This window comes from Manis javanica, chromosome 2 (assembly GCF_040802235.1).
Source record: "Manis javanica isolate MJ-LG chromosome 2, MJ_LKY, whole genome shotgun sequence".
Lineage (NCBI taxonomy): Eukaryota > Metazoa > Chordata > Mammalia > Pholidota > Manidae > Manis > Manis javanica.
Genome location: NC_133157.1, coordinates 205,442,190 through 205,466,044, shown reverse-complemented (window position 1 = coordinate 205,466,044; position 23,855 = coordinate 205,442,190). Strand labels below are relative to the sequence as shown.

Genomic DNA, 23,855 nt, shown 5'->3' with positions numbered 1-23,855 from the left:
TGCTTGTTGCTAGTGGGAGTCATTTAAGCCCTTTCAGCTTTGCTGATTAAACAAAGACATGTATTTAACCCATGTATGCACATATATCAAATATTTATTTATGTAATACCATCTGTATTTACATTAAGGTAAACATTGAGTATTACTGGTACTCCCAACTCTAGTACATCACCATATGGGTGTTCTAGCCTCCTGTGCTGCCTATCTGTGAGCTCCTCCAATAGTGAGAAACTTGGCTCACACCGTCTGCCACCTAGTTTCTTAGTTGTTCAATCTGAGTGTAAGTATAATAATATCAGGATTGCTCACCCACACCTGTGATAGGCAGCCTTTTGAAGCACGTGCTCTTGTGCAGCTCCTTTTGCCTTTGGCCTTATACACCCACTCATTTTCAGTTACTCAGGTCACCACCTTTCCCATACTCCCCTTCAGCGAGGTTGTTTCATAACGTTTGTAATAGATTTAGATTCTCTTGTCACATCTGCATGCCTTCTTGAGATTCCACCAACATCCTAAGTGATTTTTTTAAATTTGCGTGAACTGTGGTTCATCCTGTGTGCTGTAAAGTCCCATGGGTTTTGACAAATGCATAATGTCATGTATTCATTATAAAATGCAAATAGTAGTTTCACTGTTCCCCAAGATTCCCCTGTGCTTTACCTACTCATCCCTATCACCCTGAACCCATGGCAATCACTCATCTTTCTACCCTCCCTGTGGCTTTATCTTTCCCACACATCATATAATTTGAATCATAAAGTAGGAAGCCTTTCCAGATTGGTTTCTTTTACTTAGAATGCATTTTAGTTTTTCCTATGTCTTTTTGTGGCTTGATTGCTCATTTCTTTCTTCACAGGATAGTATTCCATCTTATAGATATACCAGTTTATCCATTCACCTACTGAAGGACAGCTACCTTCTGGCAATATGAAAAAGCTGATATAAATATTCATGTGCAGGTTTGTGTGTAGATAGAAGTTTTCAAGTCAATTGAGTAAATACCTAGGATTATGATTACTGGGTCATATGGGAAGATTACATTTAGTTTTGTAAGACACAGCTAAGCTGTCTTTGTATTTTAGTTCATCTGTATACTTACTGATTTTCTTCCTGTGGATCTATCAATAACAAAGAGGGATATTGAAATCTGTATAATACTGGAGACTTCTCTGTATTTAAAGTAGTGTTTTTTAGAGGCAATGTTTAACATATTGGTATTTTATGCACTCTCACAGTCTCTGATTTAATTGGTGTATTTAGAACACAGTGATTATTACAGTTGTATTAAATCAACTATATTTGTGCATATTTTCTATTCATTGCTTTTGTTCTTTTTTTTTATGTTAACAGTCCTTTTCTGTTTTCTCTGGTTTTAATTTAGCATTTTATATGGTTCCTGTTTCTCTCTTTTAGCATATCAATTAGACCTCTTTATATATTTAGTAGTTGCTTTAGAAGTTGTAATATACATTTACAGCTAATCTATTCCACTTTCAAATGACACTATACTTCACTGATAGCACAGGTATTTTCTAACCAGATTAGCTTCTTTCACTTAGTAATGTGCATTTAAGTTTACTCCCTGTCTTTCCATGGCTTGATAGCTCATTTCTTTTTATAACTGAGTGATATTCCATTGACTGGATGTACCACCATTTATCCATTCACATACTGAAGGACATCTTCGTTGCTTCCAAGTTTTGGCAATTATGTATAAAGCTACTGCATTAATAAAGGTGTTTGTGTAAACACAGATTTTCCTCTCCTTTGGGAAAATACCAAGGAGAACAATTAATGGATCATATGGTAAGAGTATGTTTAGTTTTATAAGAAATTGCCAGTTTGTCTTAGTGGTTGTACCATTAGCATTCCCATTAGCATTGTATGTAAGTTCCTGTTGTTCCACATCCTTGGCAGCATGTGGTGGTGTTAGTGTTCTGGATTTGGGCCATCCTTAAGGCTGTGCAGTGGTATCTCTTTAAAAAATTTTTCATTTATCTGTTGACACATGATATAGAGCATCTTTTCATATGTTTATTTGCCATAGTCTTTCATGAGGTGTCTGTTAAGGTCTTTGGCTCATGTCTTACTCAGCTGTTTGTTTTCTTAATGTTAAGTTTTAAGAGATTTTTGAAAATGTAGGTCTGTGAAACATTTTGCATAATTTTTGTGAAGGGTGTTAGGTTTCTGTCTAGATTTGATTATTTTCTTTTTGTTGTTTTGCATGTAAATGTCCAGTTTTCCAGCACCATTTGTTTAGAAAATTATCTTTGCTCCATGGTATTACATCTGCTCCTATGTCAAATAGTTGTCAAATCAATCAACTATTTATGGAGGTCCACTTCTAGACTCTCTATACTGTTCCATTGATCTGTCTATTCTTTGGCCATTATCATACTGTCTTGATTAATCAATTACTTTTTTATAAGAGTTACAAGAAATTAAATGACAAGAGATTAATCTTCAACAAATGGTGCTGTGACAGCTATATAGCCACACAGAAAAGTGTAACTTTGTACTCATAATTAATGCCACATATAAAAATTAATGGATAAATAAAATCAAAATAGGTCAAAGATCTAAATGCAAGTACTAACACTATGAAATTTTCAGAAGGAAACGTAGTTGTAAATCTTCATGAACTTGAATTAGACAGCAATTTCTTACATATAACATCAAAGTACAAGCAACAAAGAAAAAATAGATAAGTTGTAATTCATTAAATTAAAAATATAGCATCAAAGGACATTATCAAGAAAGTAAAAAAAAGAAAACATTTGGAAGTCATATATCTGAGGGCCTAGTATTCAGATTATATAAAGAACACTATCAACTGCCAATTTTAATTGTAAGATATGTAAGAAAATATACAAAATGGCATATACGCAAATGGAAAGATGTTAAACATTGTTAATCATAAGGGATATAAATCAACCACAATTAAATACTACTTCACACTCACTAGGTTGTATATAATGTTTTATAAAGTTTACTCAGGTGCTCTTTATAAGTGGTGTCTCCCAGCCTGCTAGGAGCAGAGACAGTTTCCTAGTCATTCTGCAGCCCTAGTGTCTAACATATTCCTAGGTCCCATAAAGTCTTTTAGTAAAAGGCTGGTAATAAATAGCCTTTGCTATTTCAAATTATTTTCTTTTGTAAGAGAGCAAGAAGAATATGGACCACCATGACTATTTCCCAAGGTGCAGCAGAGTTTTCATTTCCAACTTAATATTTCAATTGTTGGGATTTTATTCAGGTGGTGGAAGGAAAGGGGCACTAAATTTGTTTTGCCTAAGTAAAGTAAACTTACAGCTCGAGTGGTGAGCATTTCATCATTAATGTTGTGTTCATACTGCTCAGTTAAGATGGCTAAGTTTTGGGTCTGCTTCTCCGGGCAATGTCTTACACAGTGGGCATTAAATTATTCAGAATTTCCAAAACCTATGTTGGGTAAATCAGGGTAACTTGTTTTGGTATCCTGATCTAAGTAGAGATCTCCCAGTCATCACAAGAACCCAAATGTGGGATATGGGGGGTCTGTCTGAACAGTTTAACTTTAGAATAAGCTGCCAATCCTTTTTCCAAAGTCATTGTACCATATTACACACCCATCAGCATTTGTCAATGTCCATCTTTTAATATTTAACCATTCTAATGGGTATATATGGCATCTCATAGTTAATTCGCCTTTCCTTGATGTTGAGTACTTTTTCATGTGCTTTTTGGCGTTTATATCTTTCTGGGTTAAGTGTCTGTTCAAGTCTTTCACTTGTTTTAAAATTAGGTTGATTGCTTTTCTCTCACAGTGTCATAGGAATTATATATTATGGATATAAATCCTTTCTTAAATTTATGTATTGTGTATTTTTTCTCAAGAACTGTGACTTACCTCTTCATTTTCTTACTGATGACTTTAATGAGCAGATGTTTTTAATGCTGATGATTTCCAGTGTATCCATTTTTTCCTTAACAATTAGTCCTTTTTTCCTACTCCAAATGAGGCCAATTTAATAAACAAAAGTCAGACAAAATACATTTATTTAATAAACAAAATACATTGGTGAGGGGATACAGGTGTGTTTCCATAATAACTTGTTTTAGCATATGCTGCCTCCTGTGAGCGGCTCATAAGAACCTGGGGTATACAGAGAAAGGCTTTAGATCTTTTCACAAATTTCTTAGGACAGAGTTGTCCAAAAGTGATGACTCAAGCCACGTTGCTGAATTGTTTTTGCAGTTTTCAGAAAATACCCCCATCTAACCAGTTTCTTTTGACCACATGCACTATATGTGTGTGTGTGTGTGTGTGTATTTGATAAACACACATACACACCAATTCCCCTTTACATAAAATTTCCCCAAGAGTTAAAACCAAAACAAAACATAAAACCTGACAGCTAAATACTATGACATCCCAATTAGTAAACACAAAACAGAACACTTTACAAATATGAATAAAATATACCATATGTACTCAGCTTCCACATGGTAGTACCCAAGTGAGGAGGCTGCTTGTGATGATGTGTACAGGGAGTTTCTTTTGGTGGACCGTTCCAGCGGAATGGCCATTCTCAATTATTTTGATTTGGTTGTTGACCCATTGATTATTTAGGAGCATGTTGTTAAGCCTCCATGTGTTTGTGAGCCTTTTTGCTTTCTATGTGCAATTTATTTCCAGTTTTATGCCTTTGTGGTCTGAGAAGTTGGTTGGTAGAATTTCAGTCTTTTTGAATTTACTGAGGCTCTTTTTGTGGCCTAGTATGTGGTCTATTTTGGAGAATGTTCCATGTGCACTTGAGAAGAATGTGTATCCTGTTGCTTTTGGGTGTAGAGTTCTATAGATGTCTATTAGGTCCATCTGTTCTAGTGTGTTGTTCAGTGCCTCTGTGTCCTTACTTGTTTTCTGTCTGGTGGATCTGTCCTTTGGAGTGAGTGGTGTGTTGAAGTCTCCTAAAATGAATGCATTGCATTCTGTTTCCTCCTTTAATTTTGTTAGTATTTGTTTCACTTATGTTGGTGCTCCTGTATTGGGTGCACATATATTTACAATGATTATATCTTGTTGGATTGACCCCTTTATCATTATATAATGTCCTTTATCTCTTGTGACTTTCTTTGTTTTGAAGTCTATTTTGTCTGATACTAGTACTGCAACACCTGCTTTTTTCTCCCTATTTTTTTCATGAAATATCTTTCTCCATCCCTTGACTTTTAGTCTGTGCATGTCTTTGGGTTTGAGGTGAGTCTCTTGGAAGCAGCATATAGATGGGTCTTGCTTTTTTATCCATTCTATTACTCTGTCTTTTGATTGGTGCATTCAGTCCATTTACATTTAGGGTGATTATTGAAAGATATGTACTTATTGCCACTGCAGGCTTTAGGTTTTGGTTACCAAAGGTTCAAGGTTAGCTTCTTTACTATCTTACTGTCTAACTTCACTCACTTAATTAAGCTATTATAAACACAGTCTGATGATTGTTTATTTCTCTCCCTTCTTATTCCTTCTCCTCCATTCTTTGTACGTTGGGTGTTTGTGTGTGTGTGTGTGTGTGCTCTGTTGTGTTTCGTTTGACTGCTTTTGTGGGTAGTTGATTTTATTTTTTGCCTTTAGTTAGTATTTGATTGGTCGTCTTTCTTTGCTGTGATTTTATTTTCTCTGGTGACATCTGTTTAGCCTTAGGAGTGCTTCCATCTAGAGCAGTCCCTCTAAAATACCCTGTAGAGGTGGTTTGTGGGAGGCAAATTCCCTCAATTTTTGTTTGTCTGGGAATTGTTTAATCCATCCTTCATATTTAAATGATAATCATGCTGGATACAGTATCCTTCATTGAAGGCCCTTCTGTTTCATTGCATTAAATATATCATGCCATTCTCTTCTGGCCTGTAAGGTTTTTGTTGAGAAGTCTGATGATAACCTGATGGGTTTTCCTTTGTAGGTGAGCTTTTTTCTCTCTCTAGCTGCCTTTACTACTCTGTTCTTGTCTTTGATCTTTGCCATTTTAATTATTATGTGTCTTGGTGTTGTCCTCCTTGGGTCCCTTGTGTTGGGAGTTCTGTGTGTTTCCATGATCTGAGAGGCTATTTCCTTCCCCAGTTTGGGGAAGTTTTCAGCAATTAATTCTTCAAAGACACTTTCTGTCCCTTTTTCTCTCTTCTTCTTCTGCTATCCCTATAATATGGATATTGTTACATTTTGATTGGTCACACAGTTCTCTTAATATTGTTTCATTCCTGGAGATCCTTTTATCTCTGTGTCCGCTTCTCAGTGTTCCTGTTCACTGATTTCTATTCCATTAATGGCCTCTTGCATCTCGTCCATTCTGCTTTTAAGTCCTTCCAGAGATTGTTTTATTTCTATATTCTCCCTCCTTAGCTCTTGCATATTTCTCTGCAGGTCCATCAGCATGGTTATGACCTTTATTTTGAATTCTTTTTCAGGAAGATTGGTTAAATCGATCTCCTCAGATTCCCTCTCGGGAGAATGTCTGGGTTAGTCTGGTCTGTTACCAAATTCTTCTGCCTTTTCATGGTGATAGAGGTAGTCGTAGGCAGTTGGCATGTGTGTCAGCTGGGTGATCAAAGTCCCTATCCACTTGCTCCTGGCCTTCCTTTCCTGGGGGAACAGTGACCTCTAGCGGCTTTTACTGGGCAGCTGCGTGCAGATGGGGTCTCTGATTCTTGCCCCGCTACTGTGGAGTAAGCTCCGTGCAGTTGCTGTGGGAGTGGCCAATTTAGGCTGCTGCTCTGCTCTGGCGGGGCCATGCCAGAGGGGGAATGGGCGGGAGGCCATTTATCACTGTGAGGGGCTTCTGAGCTGCGTTGTCGCCCAGGGGGTTGGGGCGCCTGGAGTTCCCCGGGATTCCCAGCTGCTGGGCTGAGTGTGCCGGGACACCTCCGTCTGGCTGTGAGACCCCTGTCCTTTTAAGACCTTCAAAACGCACTTGCTTTTCTTTTGTCCCAGGTGCGCTGGCTGCGGGGACCTGCTCGCAGGTTTTACTGTTCAGTTTTCCTAGTATCCAGCACACCATGCACTGTGTGTCCGTGCTCTGGTGAAGATGGCTAGGGCTGGGTATTTAGCAGTCCTGGGCTCCCTCTCCCTCCCGGCTCCCACTCCTCCTGCCAGGAGCTGGGGTGGGGGGTGCTCGGGTCCTACCTGGCCACGGCTTACCCCCTTCGTGAGGCACTGGGTTCTCGCAGATGTAGATGTAGCCTGGCTGTTGTACTGTATCTTCTGGTCTCTGTTTTAGGAATGGTTGTATTTGTTCTATTTTCAAAAATATGTATGTTTTTGGGAGATTTCCGCTGTCCTACTCACGCCACCATCTTGGCTCCTCCTCGCCATTCTCAATTATTAAGTTACGTGTAAGACATGTGTGACCCATTGGATATTTGTCAAGTGACACTGGTGCTTCTGTTCATGCGCTGTTCCATCCATCCTCTGGCAGCTGTCCGCCTCAGAACCCGAAGGCTATTGCGAACTCCCGTACTGCGACCTCGGGGTATCCCATGCATTGGTTCAGAAGGGTGACCTGCATGGCTGGGGACCCACCTTGTATTGGATGGCCCCAGGCTTGTGGTAGGCCACCTATGGGATGTCCCCTGTGAGGAGCTCCGGGGGAGCGGTTGCTGAATGCCTCAGGGGCAAGGTTAGAAAGGACATTTCTAAAACCTAGTCCCTCGCTTTCAGAGTTGAAAGCTTTCATCTCTTTTGCTCGACGCTCCAGCAGGCTTCGTATCCTTTCAGTGCACTCATTCTGTAAAGTCAATATCTCTTCTTTCATCTGTTGTGGGTTGGTGAGGGGAAACAAAAAGAAAGCTCATTTATTTTAAAAAATCTATAAACTACAGTAACTAATTATTCTGGTTTAAAGTGAATCAGAAAAATGTCCACTCTGGCTATTTTAAAGGATGTACATTTAAATCATATATAACTTATATTGCTAAAATATGTAAAATCAAGTTCTTAAAAGCAAAGGTAATAATCTCTATTGAAATAATAAATCAAGGCAATTATCATCAATGGCTACCAAATCCATTAGGTAAAAAGATTGAAAAAGAAAATGTGTAAGGAGAATCTAGCCTTATTAGATATACCATAAGGTCACTCTAATATAATAAATATGGTATTGGTGTAGGAACCAGTAATTAGTAAAATAGAAACAGAATGAAGTTTGTAAATTTTTTATGCAGGAGAAAAGCACTAATTAATTTAATGGGAAAAACAACACAGGCACAAGTGGCTAACCATCTGCAAGAAAATAAAAATGGAATCTCATCTGATACCATATTCCAGGAAGATGAGAGCATTAAGTGAAAAACAAACAAAACCCATAAAGTTTCTATTAGAAAGTAAGGAGACTCTATGTACTTAGATATCAGGGGTTGGGTAGCTGTCAGAATCAGTTTTGGACAACTCAAAGGTTTACAAATATATATAGCTGATAGAAATAGTTGTTAGTGTGAAAAAATACACAATAAAGTCAATGACAATGGGAAGAAGTTGATGGAGAAATTGAGAATATTTGAGCCCACTCACCAAATATGACTTCAAAGTGGGACAACTAGACATTATATATCTTTTGATGTGATGCAAAAGGAAGTGTAACACAGTAACCCTTATGAAAATTCCTCACAAAAATTTTTTAAAAGAAAAAAATTTAAAGTAAATATAATCATGCCCCTAGATCTAATTACCAGTTTACAGGAAATGTAAAGTAAAGAGGAATGCATTAAATGACACCACGAGGATGGAATCAGCCAAATTCAAATGCGAGAATTCCTACAAAGCAAGTGAGCCAGTCCACAATAATAAAAAAAAGGGCACGGGAGACTAAAAGGCTTAAGAGACAATCAAATGCAATGTCTACGCCATGTTTGGGCCCCAATCTAAATAAACCAAGAAGACCTTTTTTTAGATACAAAGGGAAATCTAAGTATGGACTGAGTATTAGATAATCTTAAACATTTATTATAATTTTTTTAGTTAACACAATGGAATTATGACTATGTTGAAGTAAAAGAGTCCTTATTTCCTTATCTGTGTTGGGAGTGAAATGATTCTATGCTGGGATTTGCTTTAAAATAGTTCAGATACTCTGCCCCCTATTCTGCTCCCCTAAAAAGCCGCACGTGGAGTCGGGAAACAGATGAAATATAAGCAAGATACTGATAACTGTTGAAGTTGGGTAATGAGTATTTGGGGACTTCATTGTACTAGTTCTTAATAATTTCACTAATACTTTTTCTGTATGTTTGAAAATTTCCATGAAACAAAGTTTTTAAAAAATAGGAAATAAAGAGTATTTGTAAAGAAGTATTAAATTAGGTTTTAAGATATTTGAGGACTTAAGCCAATAATCATTGTTCTCTACACAGAAATCTAGCTCAACAAATGTGCTTAATTTTTATGTATCTTTTTTTTTACCAAGTTATCATTGATATACAATCTTATGAAGGTTCCACATGAGCAACATTGTGGTTACAACATTCACCCATATTATCAAGTCCCCTCTTATGTATCGTTTCTTAAAGTGCCCTTTTAAAAACACACAATTTAGCATAGAAACACATACAAATAAAAAACTGCCACATAATGTAAGATGTAATAACAGATTTATAAGGTAAAGCAGAAATATAAAGGGATGGAGTACTTCACTCTATAGGGGAAGAGGAGTAGGGCAAAGAAGTCTTCTCAGAGAAGGTGACAGAAACTGGATTCGGAAGGAAAAGTACAAGGTTACCAGAAGACAAGGGAAGGGGAAGATATTTTCAGCAGAGGGAACATGGGCAAAGGCATGCAGAATGATAAAATGTGTGTGGGGAATTACAAATAGGCCAGAATGGACTTTGGTAGGGTGAGTTTGAAAATTATTGAACTCTAAGTACTAAAGTGTTACAAAGGTTTAGAGAGGGCACTTCCTAATGAAGGTTGAAAGAGAACCTAGATTAGACACAATGCTGCTTCTAAGGGAAAGATATCAAATTGTTAACTGGTGATTTCTGAGTGGTGAGATTAAAGACATTTTAATTTCTATTTGTTTCTCTATAATTGCCAAGTTTAAAAAAATATGTATTTGTAAAATAACTTTTCCACTCTTTTAATATCTACATATAAAATACCCAATTCATATAGAATTAAATTTATATATCTGTAAGGATTCAAATAACTTCAAATTTTTCTTTTAAATGTTTTCTATTTTAAAATTTCAAAAATCCATTTATTAAGAACATTTAATTCAAAGGACCTAATAAAGGATAGGCTTGTACTGAGTATTTAACTAATTTGAATGCCCTGTATATTACTTGAAGGAAACTCATGATAAAAATATTAAACACATTAATGCTTATCCACTTTTATCCAGTAAGCACAGCTTCAATTTTATTTGCTGAATTAGTTTTGTCATTTAAGAAACTCAGAATATTTTTCACTAAAAATTAAAACTAAGATTTGTGATAGGTTATATTAACCCCCATTTCTTTGAAAATATCTTATTTATTACTATAAATAAGAAAGGTGGTTTCACTGGATATTAGACTTCTGAGACTTCTCTCCTAACCTATCTTCTCTGAAATCAAATGTGTGAATATTTTCAGTTTGGAAGGTCCTGTAAGATACTCCAATTGTCAATTCTTATTTAAAAACTACCAACCATCTTGTTGATATTAAGTGAAATATTCAGGGAAAATTAGAGGAAGTGTTAAGACAAAAGCCCATTTATACTTTGGGAATACTGCCACTTTTTATGCATGTATGAAATGCACATAGTTATGTTGTCATTTTGCTGAAACTTTAATGTAAATGAAGCACAAGGAAAGTTGCAGTAAGACCTCATGTGATCCTCAACTGAGGCGCCCTCTGTTGGTGTCTCGACCTGGAGGACAATTCTTGGTTCATTTGGAGGCTGAAAGCAATCTTCAAACAGAATTATTATTCATCTATAAACAACTAACATTCTCTCTGGTTCCACCTCTATTTTCAGATGACTGTTTCTTATCTGTACAACCAGTAGGCACAAAGTACAGAAAATACGGATGTTACAATGTTTTCAAATCATACCATGGGTATATCACTGCCTTGGTAGTTGCCAACTGACTGACGCCAAACTGCTTTATAGTCATTCACTTCACTTGAAATATAAACATGAGCCCTAAAAATCAAGCAGCAACTCAAAGCACTGTAGATTCATTCCACTGTTTCTTTTATTATTTTTAATACTAAATAATCTTATGCATGTCTATTATCAAATACAAACTACCACAACCAGTCTACCATACTAATATAGCCATTATAAGTATTAGTTCAACTCACTTTAAGTGTGATTTGTCTTTATTCAACACCTCATAAGCATTTTTCCACATTAATACTATCTTTATAGTCATTATTTAAATGGTTGAGTAGGATTTTATTAAGTGGCTTGGTCATAAGCACTTAATTATTTTAGATGGTTAGGTGTTTTAAACCATTATAAACTGCCATAATTAACATATTGATGCGTATTGCTTTTCCTGTATTCAGGATTTCTTTTCTCTAAACTCTCTAAATTCTTTGCTTAACATTTTCAAAGATCAATATATACTTCCAAATTGCTTTCCAAAATGCATTAACAATGTATGAGAGTGCCACTGCACTTCTGGCAATGGTATCAGCCCTATGCCAACATTTTACCTGATTTTGTAGAACATAAGGCCTTAGTTCATATATTGAAATAAGACTACACCTAAGATACTAATTAGCACTCTTAAACTCGGAGCCACTAGGTGGAGCTAAAAATACAAATAAAACAGTACCAATATTTCTCTCATAACACTGTTACTGAAATACTACAGGTTTCTCTTTTAGTGATAATTTTGAAGCATAAGAGATGGAACTTTAGATTAAATTTTAAATATGTAAGTTGAAATCAGGCAGATTTATGAATTCTGTACATGGGACAACTACATTTTTCTAAAAATTTATATGTTTCTGTCTTCCCATCTTGAATGAGAAACACAATTGAGATAATTTTTAGAGGCAGGTAACTCTTAAAGGAGCCAGTAATAAAGACAGCTGTGCCAGAGAAATAGCAACACCTTATTTAGGTGGAGTTTTTAAGAACATATTTTTTTTAATAGAAATGAGGTATTCTATTTTTATCACAAGAACTGTAGAAAGTAGAGGAAAATCTATGGGCCAATTAATGGTCCAGAAGTAATGACAATTTTTAATAGACAAAACCATTAGGTACGTGTTAACTTACAATGGACCTAAGACCATGCCAGCTGCTGGGAACTTATGGCTCTGGAATTCTGGAACATAGCATTCAATCCTGGATACAACTGATATTCTACTACTACTCAGGACAAATGCCTTTCCTCTCTTTTTTTTCTCAAAAGCTTCTACCCATTGTTCTTTCTCCAACACACACACACACACACATACAGCCTCAGTACCTTAAAGGACACAAGTGAATTAAGGGATTCTAGTTGTAATATATATGACAAAGATTAAGTAAAATAAATAAAGCTACATCTAGAAATACTGTTTTCAGCGTGACACTTCATCTGTGTAAAACTGGTTTTACCTTCTCTTTTCTAGTAATGCATCAATCTGTACAGTTTCAGACCAGGGATGAATGAATAAAGTATATTTCTGATCCCTTTTCCTTGTCTCTCTCAAGCAATTACTAAAGTTTTTTCCTTCACTATCCAAGTTTCTCTCCAATTTCTGTAGGTACAACTAGGTACACAAAGAAGTGAGGAAGCTGGAGCCAGAGCTATCCTTTTACAATTCAACTGTCTTCGCATAACTCCACATCATTCCTCTAGCAATTACTACTTAAGTATATTCCTTTAATATATCACACTCATTAATTTTAAGGTTCATTACTGAATCAGTAATTCTGAAGAAAAAGAAAACACTACCAAAACTAGAATTAAGGAAATATGATATTGTGAAAACAATCTAATACCACCTCTGTCATCATGAAAATATATTTATGAAATAATTTTGATGAAAGCAAATACTGGCACAATTCCTTTTTTGTATTATGTATACCTGTTGTTTTAAGAGTGCCTTGCGGAGGGAGACCCTCTCTTCAAGCTCCCGAAGCTCTTGAGCGTGTTGTGCCTCAGCCTGCATTTTGATCTTGCTCTGAAGTTCAGTCAACAGCTCCAGTTCCTGCTGCAGCTGCGTTTTCAAAGCCTGGCACTCTGCCTCCTGTGCTTCATCCAAATGCCGCTGAAAGAGAGAAAGAAAACAGATATCCTCCTGTGAGCTGCCTTCTCATGACCTATGGAAAGGAGGAGGTGTAAGTGAAGACCGACTACTCTTCCATAGGGCACAACTGTTCTCTTTTACATCTTGGAGTAAACCTCTCTGGAAAAGGAAAACACAGCAACCAATGACGGCGTTATAAGGATAAAGCTATCATAAGCTATTTGGATGATGCCTAAATAATCATTATTTTTTAAAGAAAAACATAGAATCTGATTGATATAAGACTGTGAATCTCTTCTCTCCAATGGAAATAACTACACAACAGGGACAAGCACGCCACAGCTTATGGGCCAAATCTGAACAGCTACCTGACTTTTTGTTTTTCAATAGTCCACTAATTAGGGATGGTTTTTTACATTCTGAAATGGTCACATTTTAAATGGCTATGTAAATACCCACATAACAACTTCAATTTTTCCTCCTAAAATATTTACTATCTGGCCCATTAAGAAAAAGTCTGTAAACTTACATAGCAACTATTTTGTAGCTGCACTCAAATGTGACCATCTGGATTCCCGATAAAGTACTACTCTTTGAACACTGCTTAACAAAGTTGCTTCTCCAATCTTGATGCGCTGTTGGTATATGTACTGAACCTCTGCAAGGCACCAGCAGAGAGCCTATGTGGAGCCTCATGTCCAAATGTATCAAGGAGAATTACATATGCATCATGCATATTTCCAAGCAGAATATGGGCCACCATCACTATTTCCCAAGGTGCAGCAGAGTTTTCATTTCCAACTTAATATTTCAATTGTTAGGATTATATTCAGGCGGTGGAAGGAAAGGGGCACTAAATTTGTTTTGCCTAAGTAAAATAAATTTACAGCTCGAGTGGAGAGCATTTCATTAATGTTGTGGTCATACCGCTCAGTTAAGATGGCTAAGTTTTGGGTCTGCTTCTCCTTAGGGTTTACTCTTTAGCACCACGAACAAAAACCTGAAAGTCAGCTAACTAATCTTTCAAAGGTCAAAGAAAAGTTATAAGGCAAGGGAAGGGACAACCCTTCTTGTGGTAATGATAGCAGACATGAACTACATAAACATTTTTGAGATAAAATAATTTGAGTTCAGAAACAGAATAACTCTGGCTTTAAATCACAGGTTAATTATTCTATGAACTCAAGTTTCATAGAACAAAACTTAGCAAGATGAGATCTATTTGATAAGGTGTACCCATCAGGCCTACAAGTAACAACACTCATTTGCTACACAAAGGCAGAACCTACAGTTGAAATTATTTACCTCAATATATATACTGCCAGATATTGAATGGTTGACTAAGTCTGCAAATGCATGTATGACCAAACACTCTTGTCAGGGAACTAGTACACACTCTTTGCTCCATTACTACAAAATCAAATATATATCCTTTTCTGCATTTTACACCAATTGAGGTACTAAGTCATAGTCATGTGCCTTTATTCTGTGAAGGGTCAAGAAATGTCTAGAAAGAAAGACAAACTCTTGGTTTAGTTACTCTTAGCACTGCTCTTAAATACTGCCCTTGGTTAATAAAATTCCTCCAAGTTAGCCAGAAATGGAACAATGAAATTTAGAATTCTCTTCTGACTTTGTGTAACAGCCTCCATTCTTTAAAAACCTTTTAAATATTCAAATATATTGCCAAGAAAACTATAGTCACTCCATATCACTAGCTAATGACAAAAAGGAATGCCCTGGAAAATTTTTTCGACAAGATTAATACTTATACCAAGAACAAACTATATTCCTCAATGTTTCACTCAAGTGAAAGCAGGATAAACATGTTCCAGTTGTTTCTTAATCACTTAATACTGAGAAAACATCACCTGATGGCAGCTGAAGAAATGGCAGATAAACAATAGGTGTTTACCCAAGTTATTCCTCAGAAATGGTGCCCCAATGTCTACAAATACTGTCAGCTTACCTAAGTGTGCAAACTGAAGTCCTCCTATCCCCCTTAAAGTCTTGGAGAAAGTTGGAATAGTTGCAGCTATTGAAGTTGAACTACTACTTAGTAAGTACAAATTTACCTAAAAAGGTTACAACTATTACTTATGTAAATGAAATGACATGATGTTAAAATAGAGTCTGTTTTCTCCAAGAAGGGACTAGGGTTACCAAAGGGAAGGGGTTGGGGAACGTGGGTGGGGAGGGAGGGAGAAGGGGATTAAGGGCAGTATCATTAGCACTCACAATATAGTGGGGTCACGGGGAACGGAGCACAGCACGGAGAAGACAGCAATGACTCTATAGTGTCTTACTATGCTGATGGACAGTGACTGCAGTGGGTTGGGGGGGACTGGATAGTATGAATGAATGTTGAAACCACAATGTTGTTCATGTGAAACCTTCTTAAGATTGTTTATCAATGATACCTTAATTTAAAAAAAATAGTCTGTTTTGTTCAAATTGTGCAAGTATATAGATATATACAACTAAGAGGAACATGGTGATTTTCTTTCCGACTAAAGTAACAGAACAATCTCTTTTATGGAAAATCTTGACCTTATGTATCATGAGAGGGACGCTTCCTATCTGAAGTCTGACTACGATTGTGAGACGTTATCTTTCCCCTCGATTTTTTAACAGTATCTGTGAAAATCAGACTAGTGTCTACAAGCATTCAAACTGAGAAGGCTGCCACAGCAGGGAACCAAAAGGAAGGGCTAAACAGCAAACAACTAACCTCTTCCAAGCCCCAGAGAAATGAAGTCATATCAGATTTATGGTCTGACCAAAGAAAACTAAACAAGCTTTCAGGTTGGTTTACTTCTGGGCGCTGCTCACTTTAAAACTGTAATTCATTTTATAGACATGCTTTAAATATCTTTTGGTGGGAAACCCTACTATGTACCCACTACAAAGACAAAGTAAATCTGGAAAATCATTATGAATTCTGATTGTGATAAGCATTAACTAATGACGGTTATGAGGGTAGTCAACGTACGAGCCACTCTGTAAACAATGTTCATTAGCTGTTTTGAAGATACAGCAAAGTATAAAATTTGACTTAGATTCACAAGGAAAGGGCAAATCTTAGCTTTGGTTCTGTGTTTTGTTCAGGACAACTTGTATGAATGGAGTTGAATAGGAATCAGAGACACCACTAGGTGTGGTTTAGCTTCTGGTTTGGACACAGATTACTTCTGTGAGTGAATTTCACTTCACTTTAGGAGAGTTATTCAGGTAAGTGTTGTTACCTGATAGTTTTATAGTTAAATGGTCAAAGAGTTTGAAAAGGGGGTAAAGAAGATAGTGTGGAACCGGGGCTTTATTGGATGTAAACACAAGTTTACAATGTGCAGACATGTACAGATTAACTGAGGTACTACTGTGGGTGACAACATATATAGTGGGTCATTTTGGTTTTTTGTTTATTAAGATTCATGTGATTATACTTCACATATTCATTACAAGTTATAAAATTTGAAAATTCCTTGGAATTGTTAACTCTGGTTGATTTTGGTAGAGGGGGCTGGACCAGGTGGCCTAAAGAACAAGGAGAGGGAAACCTTTAACTTTATAATAAATACACTTTGGCATCATATAAATATATTTCTCTATCAAAGCAAATACAAAATTTAAAGTCCTTTGATATTATATATCACCAACACTTGTCTTTCCTTATTTGTCTACAAGACAGCATATAATACCTTGCTTCACTCTGATGTACTAATTAAAAATACACTCCAACTACACATGCCCTGGTCTTACCTATGTTACCAAACACAGAAAGAATGGGAGTAACAGTGTGATAATTCCACTATTCCTCTAAAGATGAGTATTGACAATGAAGGGAGAGGGGGTAAAAAGGCATTTTTCATTCACTGGTTTCTGTACTAATTAAGAACTTACTGACTCTTTTGGATACAAATCACATTCAGAGAAATAAGATTCCAAAACTATAAAACTTGGAACAACAGAGAGAAGCCAGCAGGTTAGTATGTTGATATGTAGACTGTAGTTTCAACACTGGACACTTGAGTACACTTAAAATGAGAATTTTGAATCTTATTCATGACACTTTCCACAGTTAAAAAGTTCTGGCCATTTTTTGGTACTCTGCTGAGAAATACACAAGCAGAAGTCTGTAGCCATAGACCCTCTACACCAACACTAACCAAACATGCTAAAAATGAAAAGAAAAAAGCTTATTTAATTTCTTGATGACAGGCATCTGGCTTAGACTTTTACTGGTTACATGATGCCTTTTATCTGTTCTCCTTTGCCAAGAAGCTTAGGCTAAATGTACCTTCAGACTCTGAGGCTGCTGTCGAACCTGCATGACATGCTTCCGCCTCAGTTCTCGCTCTCTCCGTTTATTACGCTCCAGCTGGTCAGTGAGCTCGGTTTGATGCTGCAGACTCATCAATTCACAGCGCATCTTCTGCACTGTGTTGAGGTGGCGGAACTCCAGTTCTTTCATGGACTCATGCTGTCGCAGCAGCATTGCATGCTCTAAGTCCTTGTGAGCCTTTCTTTTATTTAATTCCTAATCCATAAAAAAAGACAAAGGTGTAATTTGCTGATGTACAATGCCAGGAGAAAAAAAATCCTAAGAAACAGAATAACCAGGATATATTGATGTAATTCTCTGATTTAATAATGGCTGCACAGTGAATATTAGACTTTAATTACTGGAACTGTAGAAAATGGGCAATTAGTAGTACAATTGCCTTATCTGTTCATTTACTATTTATATTGCTTTTAGCAATAAGCTTAAGACATATCAAATCTGTCCCAAGAGACTTAATGTCCTTTGTACTCTCTTTCCATCATTCATGTTTCCTAATTTTGTATTGAACAGGATTTCTAAGTCATCCTTTGAATTTCTTCAGAGTATACATTCAATTCTATTACATGCAGTATACCCAGTATAGTGCAGTGGTTAAGAACACAAGACTCTAGGGCTAGGCTGCCTGCTTTCTGAATCCTGGCTCTGCTACTGACAAGCAGTGAGTCCTTGGGTTAATTACTTAAACTCTCTGTGCTGCCATTTCATGACTTCTCAAATGGAGACCATAACATAGCTGTTTCATAAAATTAACGTGAGAGTGAAATGAGTTCATAAGTGGAAAGCTCTCAGAATACCTACCTCATGATCAATAAATGTTACTACAATTTTTTCCAGTTTAAAAGATTAAATGTACAACACACACACATACACACATTCTCTCTCTTTTTCTATGTAGAAGGAAGTCAGACGTACCCCCTTTGCCTCTGCTGCCCCTTCTCCAGGGGCCAACATTTGGTGCATGTTTCCCAAGCATCCCCACGCTTATCGTGACACAACTATTACACAAAAACATACAGTTTTACAATTGTATAACAATATATATTATAGGCATATAATATGCTTTCTTTACCTAAAAATATAATGGACAAATACAGATTTTTAAAAAATTTTTTATAGGAAGCTTGTGCTTTCTGATGCCATAGTTTTTCTATTTCTTGTTTTATGACAAATTTTCAATAAACATCTACACATAATACACCATATAATTATGTTACTATTTCTTTAGGATAGAATTCTAGAAGCGGATTCGATGGGTAGAAGATACATGCAAATTAAATGGTTAAAGCTGCTGAATTATGCTCCAAAATGGCAGTGTCAATTTATATTCTTACCGGCATTGACCACTTTACCATGCCACTACTTGGACTTACCAAGTTTTTAGACCGATCTTATCTAATTGATGCAATTGTTTTCATTTGAATTTCTTTAATTATTAGTGAATTTGAATAATTATGTTATACTTGAAGTTTATTTTAAGCCACTCTTGGAAATAAATTGATCTATGCTCATAGGTATACTTGATAATGAGAACTGTTGTTTTCATTGGCATAAGTTTCTACATATTCCCAATGAATAATTTCATGATTATACAATTATGTTAAATGGTAGTATATACCTTCATGGCACCCATTTCAGATGAAAAGGCATAAGTTATCCAATTAATTTTCTCATATTTAAAAATTAACAGTTCTTTCATGGAATTAATATTTATTATATATTTACTTAATACATATTTATTGAATACCTATTATGGGCCAGCCACTAGCTACAAGGCCTGGATATATCTAGCCACTGGATATAAAAGCCCTGAACAGAACCTGGGACTTCATCTAATTTCCATTCTACTTGGGGAGAGAGAGATCCCCATAAAAAGTGTGTGCACGTACATGTGTATGTGTGTGGTGTGTGTGTGTGTGTGTGTGTGTGTGAGAGAGAGAGAGAGAGAGAGAGAGAGAGGAGTGCAAGAATATTTAAAGAAGGGAGGAGGATTTGGAGATCAGAATTGAGGAGATATGAAGTGAGGGAGAAGGTGAACCGTGTGGGCTGGGTTTCAGGGAAGAAGGACTTAGGCAAAGGCAAGCAGAGGCTCTCTAAGGCCCTGAGGGTGGGATGTGACTGACATATTTTCAGGAAGATTCTGATTTCACACCATTTACACATACCTCCCTGACAAGGTCCTGCTCCAAGTTATGGCACCCGAGTAACAGCTTTCTTTCGAAGCGACGGCATTGCAGCTCTAGGTACCGTCTCTGATGCTGAAGAAGATTGGTCTTTTCCTCTTCTTGGAAATGCTGTATGTTCTCTTTCTGCTTTGAAAGCCATTCCTGTTTTTCTTTTCTTGGGGTGCTCTTGTTTTCATTCAGCTCCTGGCAAGATAAAAAACAACTGAGATCAAAATACATAAAAATTAACTACATGAATATACTATTTGGTGGCTGGTAATCTTCAGTTAAACTACTTAATTTGTGCCCTCTCTCATGGGCAGGCAGGGCAATGACCTTAAAGGAGGTAGGTAGTATTTTTCTGTTTCTGGAGTTATCCATGAAGTAGGACAAGAAAAGAGAAAACATACACTAGAAAACACGCATACTTTTTAGCTTTGCACAGCTATATTTAGGATGGCTCGTAGCTTTGAAAGCACACAATGATTGGTGAATGAAGTAAAACATCTTTATTTAAAGTCCTCCAAAAAAGGGAACAAGACAGTGCTTTCAAGTTAAAATCACACATGAATTAAAATTAAGGTTAAAATATAGTTATGGCTCACTTCTTGGTTTCAACAATAGAAATGCTAAGTTTTTGGCAAAGTTAAGGATGGGTTCAGTATAAAAGACCGGAAATTAAATGGAAAAATCAACAAAACAAAAGGAAAACAGAGACCTTTTAGAATAGATTCAGCACTATAACCACTGAAAAAGGCAAGACCAATGTTTTTCTACAGCATTTCAAATATCATCTCACAAACTACCTAAAAAGAATGTATTTATACTGGACAAGATGAGAATATTGACAATACATTCAATGATGCAAACCCGAGGATGTTAATTAATACTAGTATATTTCAACCTAAAATGCATGAACCTTGCAGAGAATATAAATCAGCCATCTTTCCCAGGTCTAAGATGATTATTTTTAGAGACTGTTAACCTATGGTTCTTCATCTGTTGTTCAAGAAAGAAACCAATTATTCATTACTTTCATTGATAAGATATTCAAGCACATAAAAATAAAAAACACATAAGTTTGTAGTTCTCAACTTAAGGATGTCAATGAGAAGACAGGGATAATACAGGCATATACAGAATCACTTGGCTGTTTTTCAAAATCTTTTGCCAAGGAAATTTCCCACCCACAGGACTATAGTATGTCTCTTCCTCTACACTGATAATAATCATTCTAAATGAACACACACACACACACAGACATACGCAGACACAAAACTACCTTCTAAAAGAAAATGGACTTATTAGTTAGACTATGAATTATATGCTTAAAGGATTATCTAAAACAACATATTCATTTATAAAACTAAAACCTGGTTTCACTAGGAAGCAACTATAGAACTGCATTTTGTTGGATATTTATTTACAGTTGGGAATCCTATTTACCATCTTTTCAAATCCCATGTTCTAGTATTGAGTTTAGCTTTTAGATTACAGTAATGGGAATACATAGCAGGTTATATTCTTCAAACTTAGAAAAATCTTATCAATGAACCTCACTCAGCAGGGTATATATAACAAGGCTTTGTGCCACCAATGTTCTTAATAAGACTTATTTGTCTAAATATAGGTCAAGTTCCTACACACGTAAAAGCACTATACCAAAGAGATTATGGTTATTTTATCTAGATTAATTTATCTGTGTGCTAATAATTAATTACATGGACTAAAAATTTCAGTCCATCAGTCTGTAAAAGAGGGTGTAAACTGGGGAAGTCTTGGTGGGTGGGGAATTTTCTTGGCAAAAGATTTTGGAAAACATAGTCAAATGATTCTTTGTGTATATGCCTGTATTCTCTCTGTCTTCTCATTGACATCCTTCAGTTGAGAACTACAAGTTCATGTGCTTTTTATATTTATGTGTTTGAGTATCTTATCCACAAAAGTAATAAAGAATTGGTTTCTTTCTTGAATAATAGGTGAAGAACCATAAGGTCAATAGTCTCTGAAAAATCATCTTATACCTACAAAAGATGGCTGATTTATATTCTCTGCAAGATAATAAATATGCTGTAGTTGACACATATCATTTTCCTGTCCTGACCACTATCCTGAATAATAATCCCCTTTCAGAAATTGCCTTAGGACAACATGGCTTTCCTCACAGTTAGACTAGATCTGCGATAAAAATAAGTTCAAGAAAGCAGCACATAAAGGGCAAACACACATGAAATCCTGTAGCCATAAAGACATAATTAGCATGCTTTCGTATTAAAGAAAATGGGATGAGAAGAAATGCCTCTTATCCTTCTTCTGTGTTAAAATCAGAATAAGAACAAATTATTGTAATCTGAGCCCAAAGTAAGAATGTATGATTTACTTTTAAAGGAAGAGATGTATGGCTCTTTTTCACAGCTAAAATATTTTTATTTCCAGTGACTCAATTACTTAAGAAAGCTACTAAATAATAGCTTTATAAAATAATTCACATTTTCAAGAGATCACTTTTTAGATCCCACTCAACTGAGGATCTCAGCCATTGAAAAGTAATAGGTTATAATCAATATCCTCACTTAAACTGATATATTGTTGGTGGCCACAAAAAAAGAAAATTTTATCTTAATGGTTCTATGAGTAGATCAATATTGGATATAACCAGTAAGCAGGTAAGTGGCTTGAAAATTTTTATAAAGTAAATACCTCCTTAAGCTGTTCCTTTCGAAGTTTGTATTCTCTCTTCTGGGTCTTCAAAAGGCTATTCAGTTCTTTCTTCTGCTCAGCCTGAATACGTTGCTGAAATTTTTTCGCCTCGTTGGACATCACTTTAGCCTATAGGAAAATTTTTAAATGGATCAAATTAGCTAACTAGATAAGCTTCAAAGCAGCAGTTTAATACACATTAGCAAGGATATTTCCTCCCACCTAAGAATATAAAATCAATATAATCATTACCAAAACAAGAATATCCAATAAATTATTAACAAGTGTTACTCAGCATCCTTATGATTTGAATTTCAGAGAACCACTAAAATGGAACTCATCTTTAAAATGCTGATCTTTTACATGCTCAGTGTTTCCACCTTATTTCCCCCAGTTAAGTGGAGTATGCTGCCCGACCCACCCCACTAATAAAACAAAACTAATGTAATTAAGTTATGACCTTTTATCTAGCTTGACTTGTGTATTAAACAATGTAATATGTTCATCTTCAAATTAAACCCTGACTTTTAATTTGTATCTTAAATAATGTTAAATATTAAATACTTGTATATTATTATTTTATTTCTGATGATACATGCAATAGTTGACCCTTAAACAATGTGGGGATTAGGGGTGCTGACTCCCAACAGAGTAAAAAAAAATCCTCCTATAACTTTTCATTCCCCAAAAACTTAACTATTAAAAGCATACTGCTGACTGGCAGCCTTACTAACAACATGAACAGATATTCACACATATTCTGTATGTTGTATAAATTCTATACTGTATTCTATAATAAGGAAAGCTAGAAAAAAGAAAATGATCTTTTAAACTGTCTCCCAAAACATTTTCCAAGACCTTTATTGAAAAAAAATGTGTATAAATGGGCCTGTGCAGTTCAACCCTATGTTATTCGAGGGTGAAATATACATATCCATTGTAGAACATTTAGGAAATACAGAAAAACACAAAGAAGAAAAACCTTGCATGATTTTACCACCCAGATATAACCAATATAAACATTTTGGTGCATACCCTTCCTATTTTTCTCTAGGCATGTATAGATATTGATATAAATATATAAAACAAATCTAAAATCACATTGTACATCCTGTTTCATGAATTCCTTTCCCAAAAATATTAGTATCTACCTCTTTACAAAGTATTCAAGAAAGTACAACACCAAACAGGATTCTAAATATTTCTACATTCTTTCACCAAATTATTTCAAAATCAAATATTCATTTACAACAGAAATTATTTTGCTAAATTCTCTGTTCCTGTGAGAGAGTGATTCTTCTTTTTTTTGAGCTATAAATGCCCCAGGGCAGACTAGCCAGACATATTTTAAGATATGGTGTAAATTTACTGAGAAGTTTACATTTTATTTGACAACTGTGATTATCAAAATAAGTTGAAACTAATGGGATACCTGGGAAATTAGAAACCAGTTTTC

General features: G+C 35.8%; 2 protein-coding genes across 5 annotated transcripts in view; one reads left to right on the top strand and one right to left on the bottom strand.

The window, feature by feature from the left end:
* Positions 1-23,855, top strand: part of LOC118969742 (uncharacterized) — a 203,064-nt gene that overhangs the window by 39,153 nt on the left and 140,056 nt on the right. Inside the window, exon 5 of one of the 4 annotated variants that reach the window (XM_073230052.1) lies at positions 15,830-16,000. The exons of the other annotated variants lie outside the window; for them this stretch is intronic. The gene's annotated coding sequence lies outside the window, so the exon portion shown is untranslated. The remainder of the gene's footprint in view (positions 1-15,829; positions 16,001-23,855) is intronic. 4 annotated transcript variants of the gene reach the window in all.
* Positions 858-23,855, bottom strand: part of LOC140848098 (serine/threonine-protein kinase TAO1-like) — a 70,538-nt gene continuing 47,540 nt past the window's right edge. The window contains exons 13-17 of the mRNA XM_073230380.1: positions 22,400-22,528; positions 19,700-19,903; positions 17,493-17,732; positions 13,034-13,216; positions 858-7,781 (exon numbers count right to left, since the gene is read on the bottom strand). Coding sequence (XP_073086481.1) covers positions 7,455-7,781; positions 13,034-13,216; positions 17,493-17,732; positions 19,700-19,903; positions 22,400-22,528 — 1,083 coding nt within the window. The 3' untranslated portion in view covers positions 858-7,454. The remainder of the gene's footprint in view (positions 7,782-13,033; positions 13,217-17,492; positions 17,733-19,699; positions 19,904-22,399; positions 22,529-23,855) is intronic.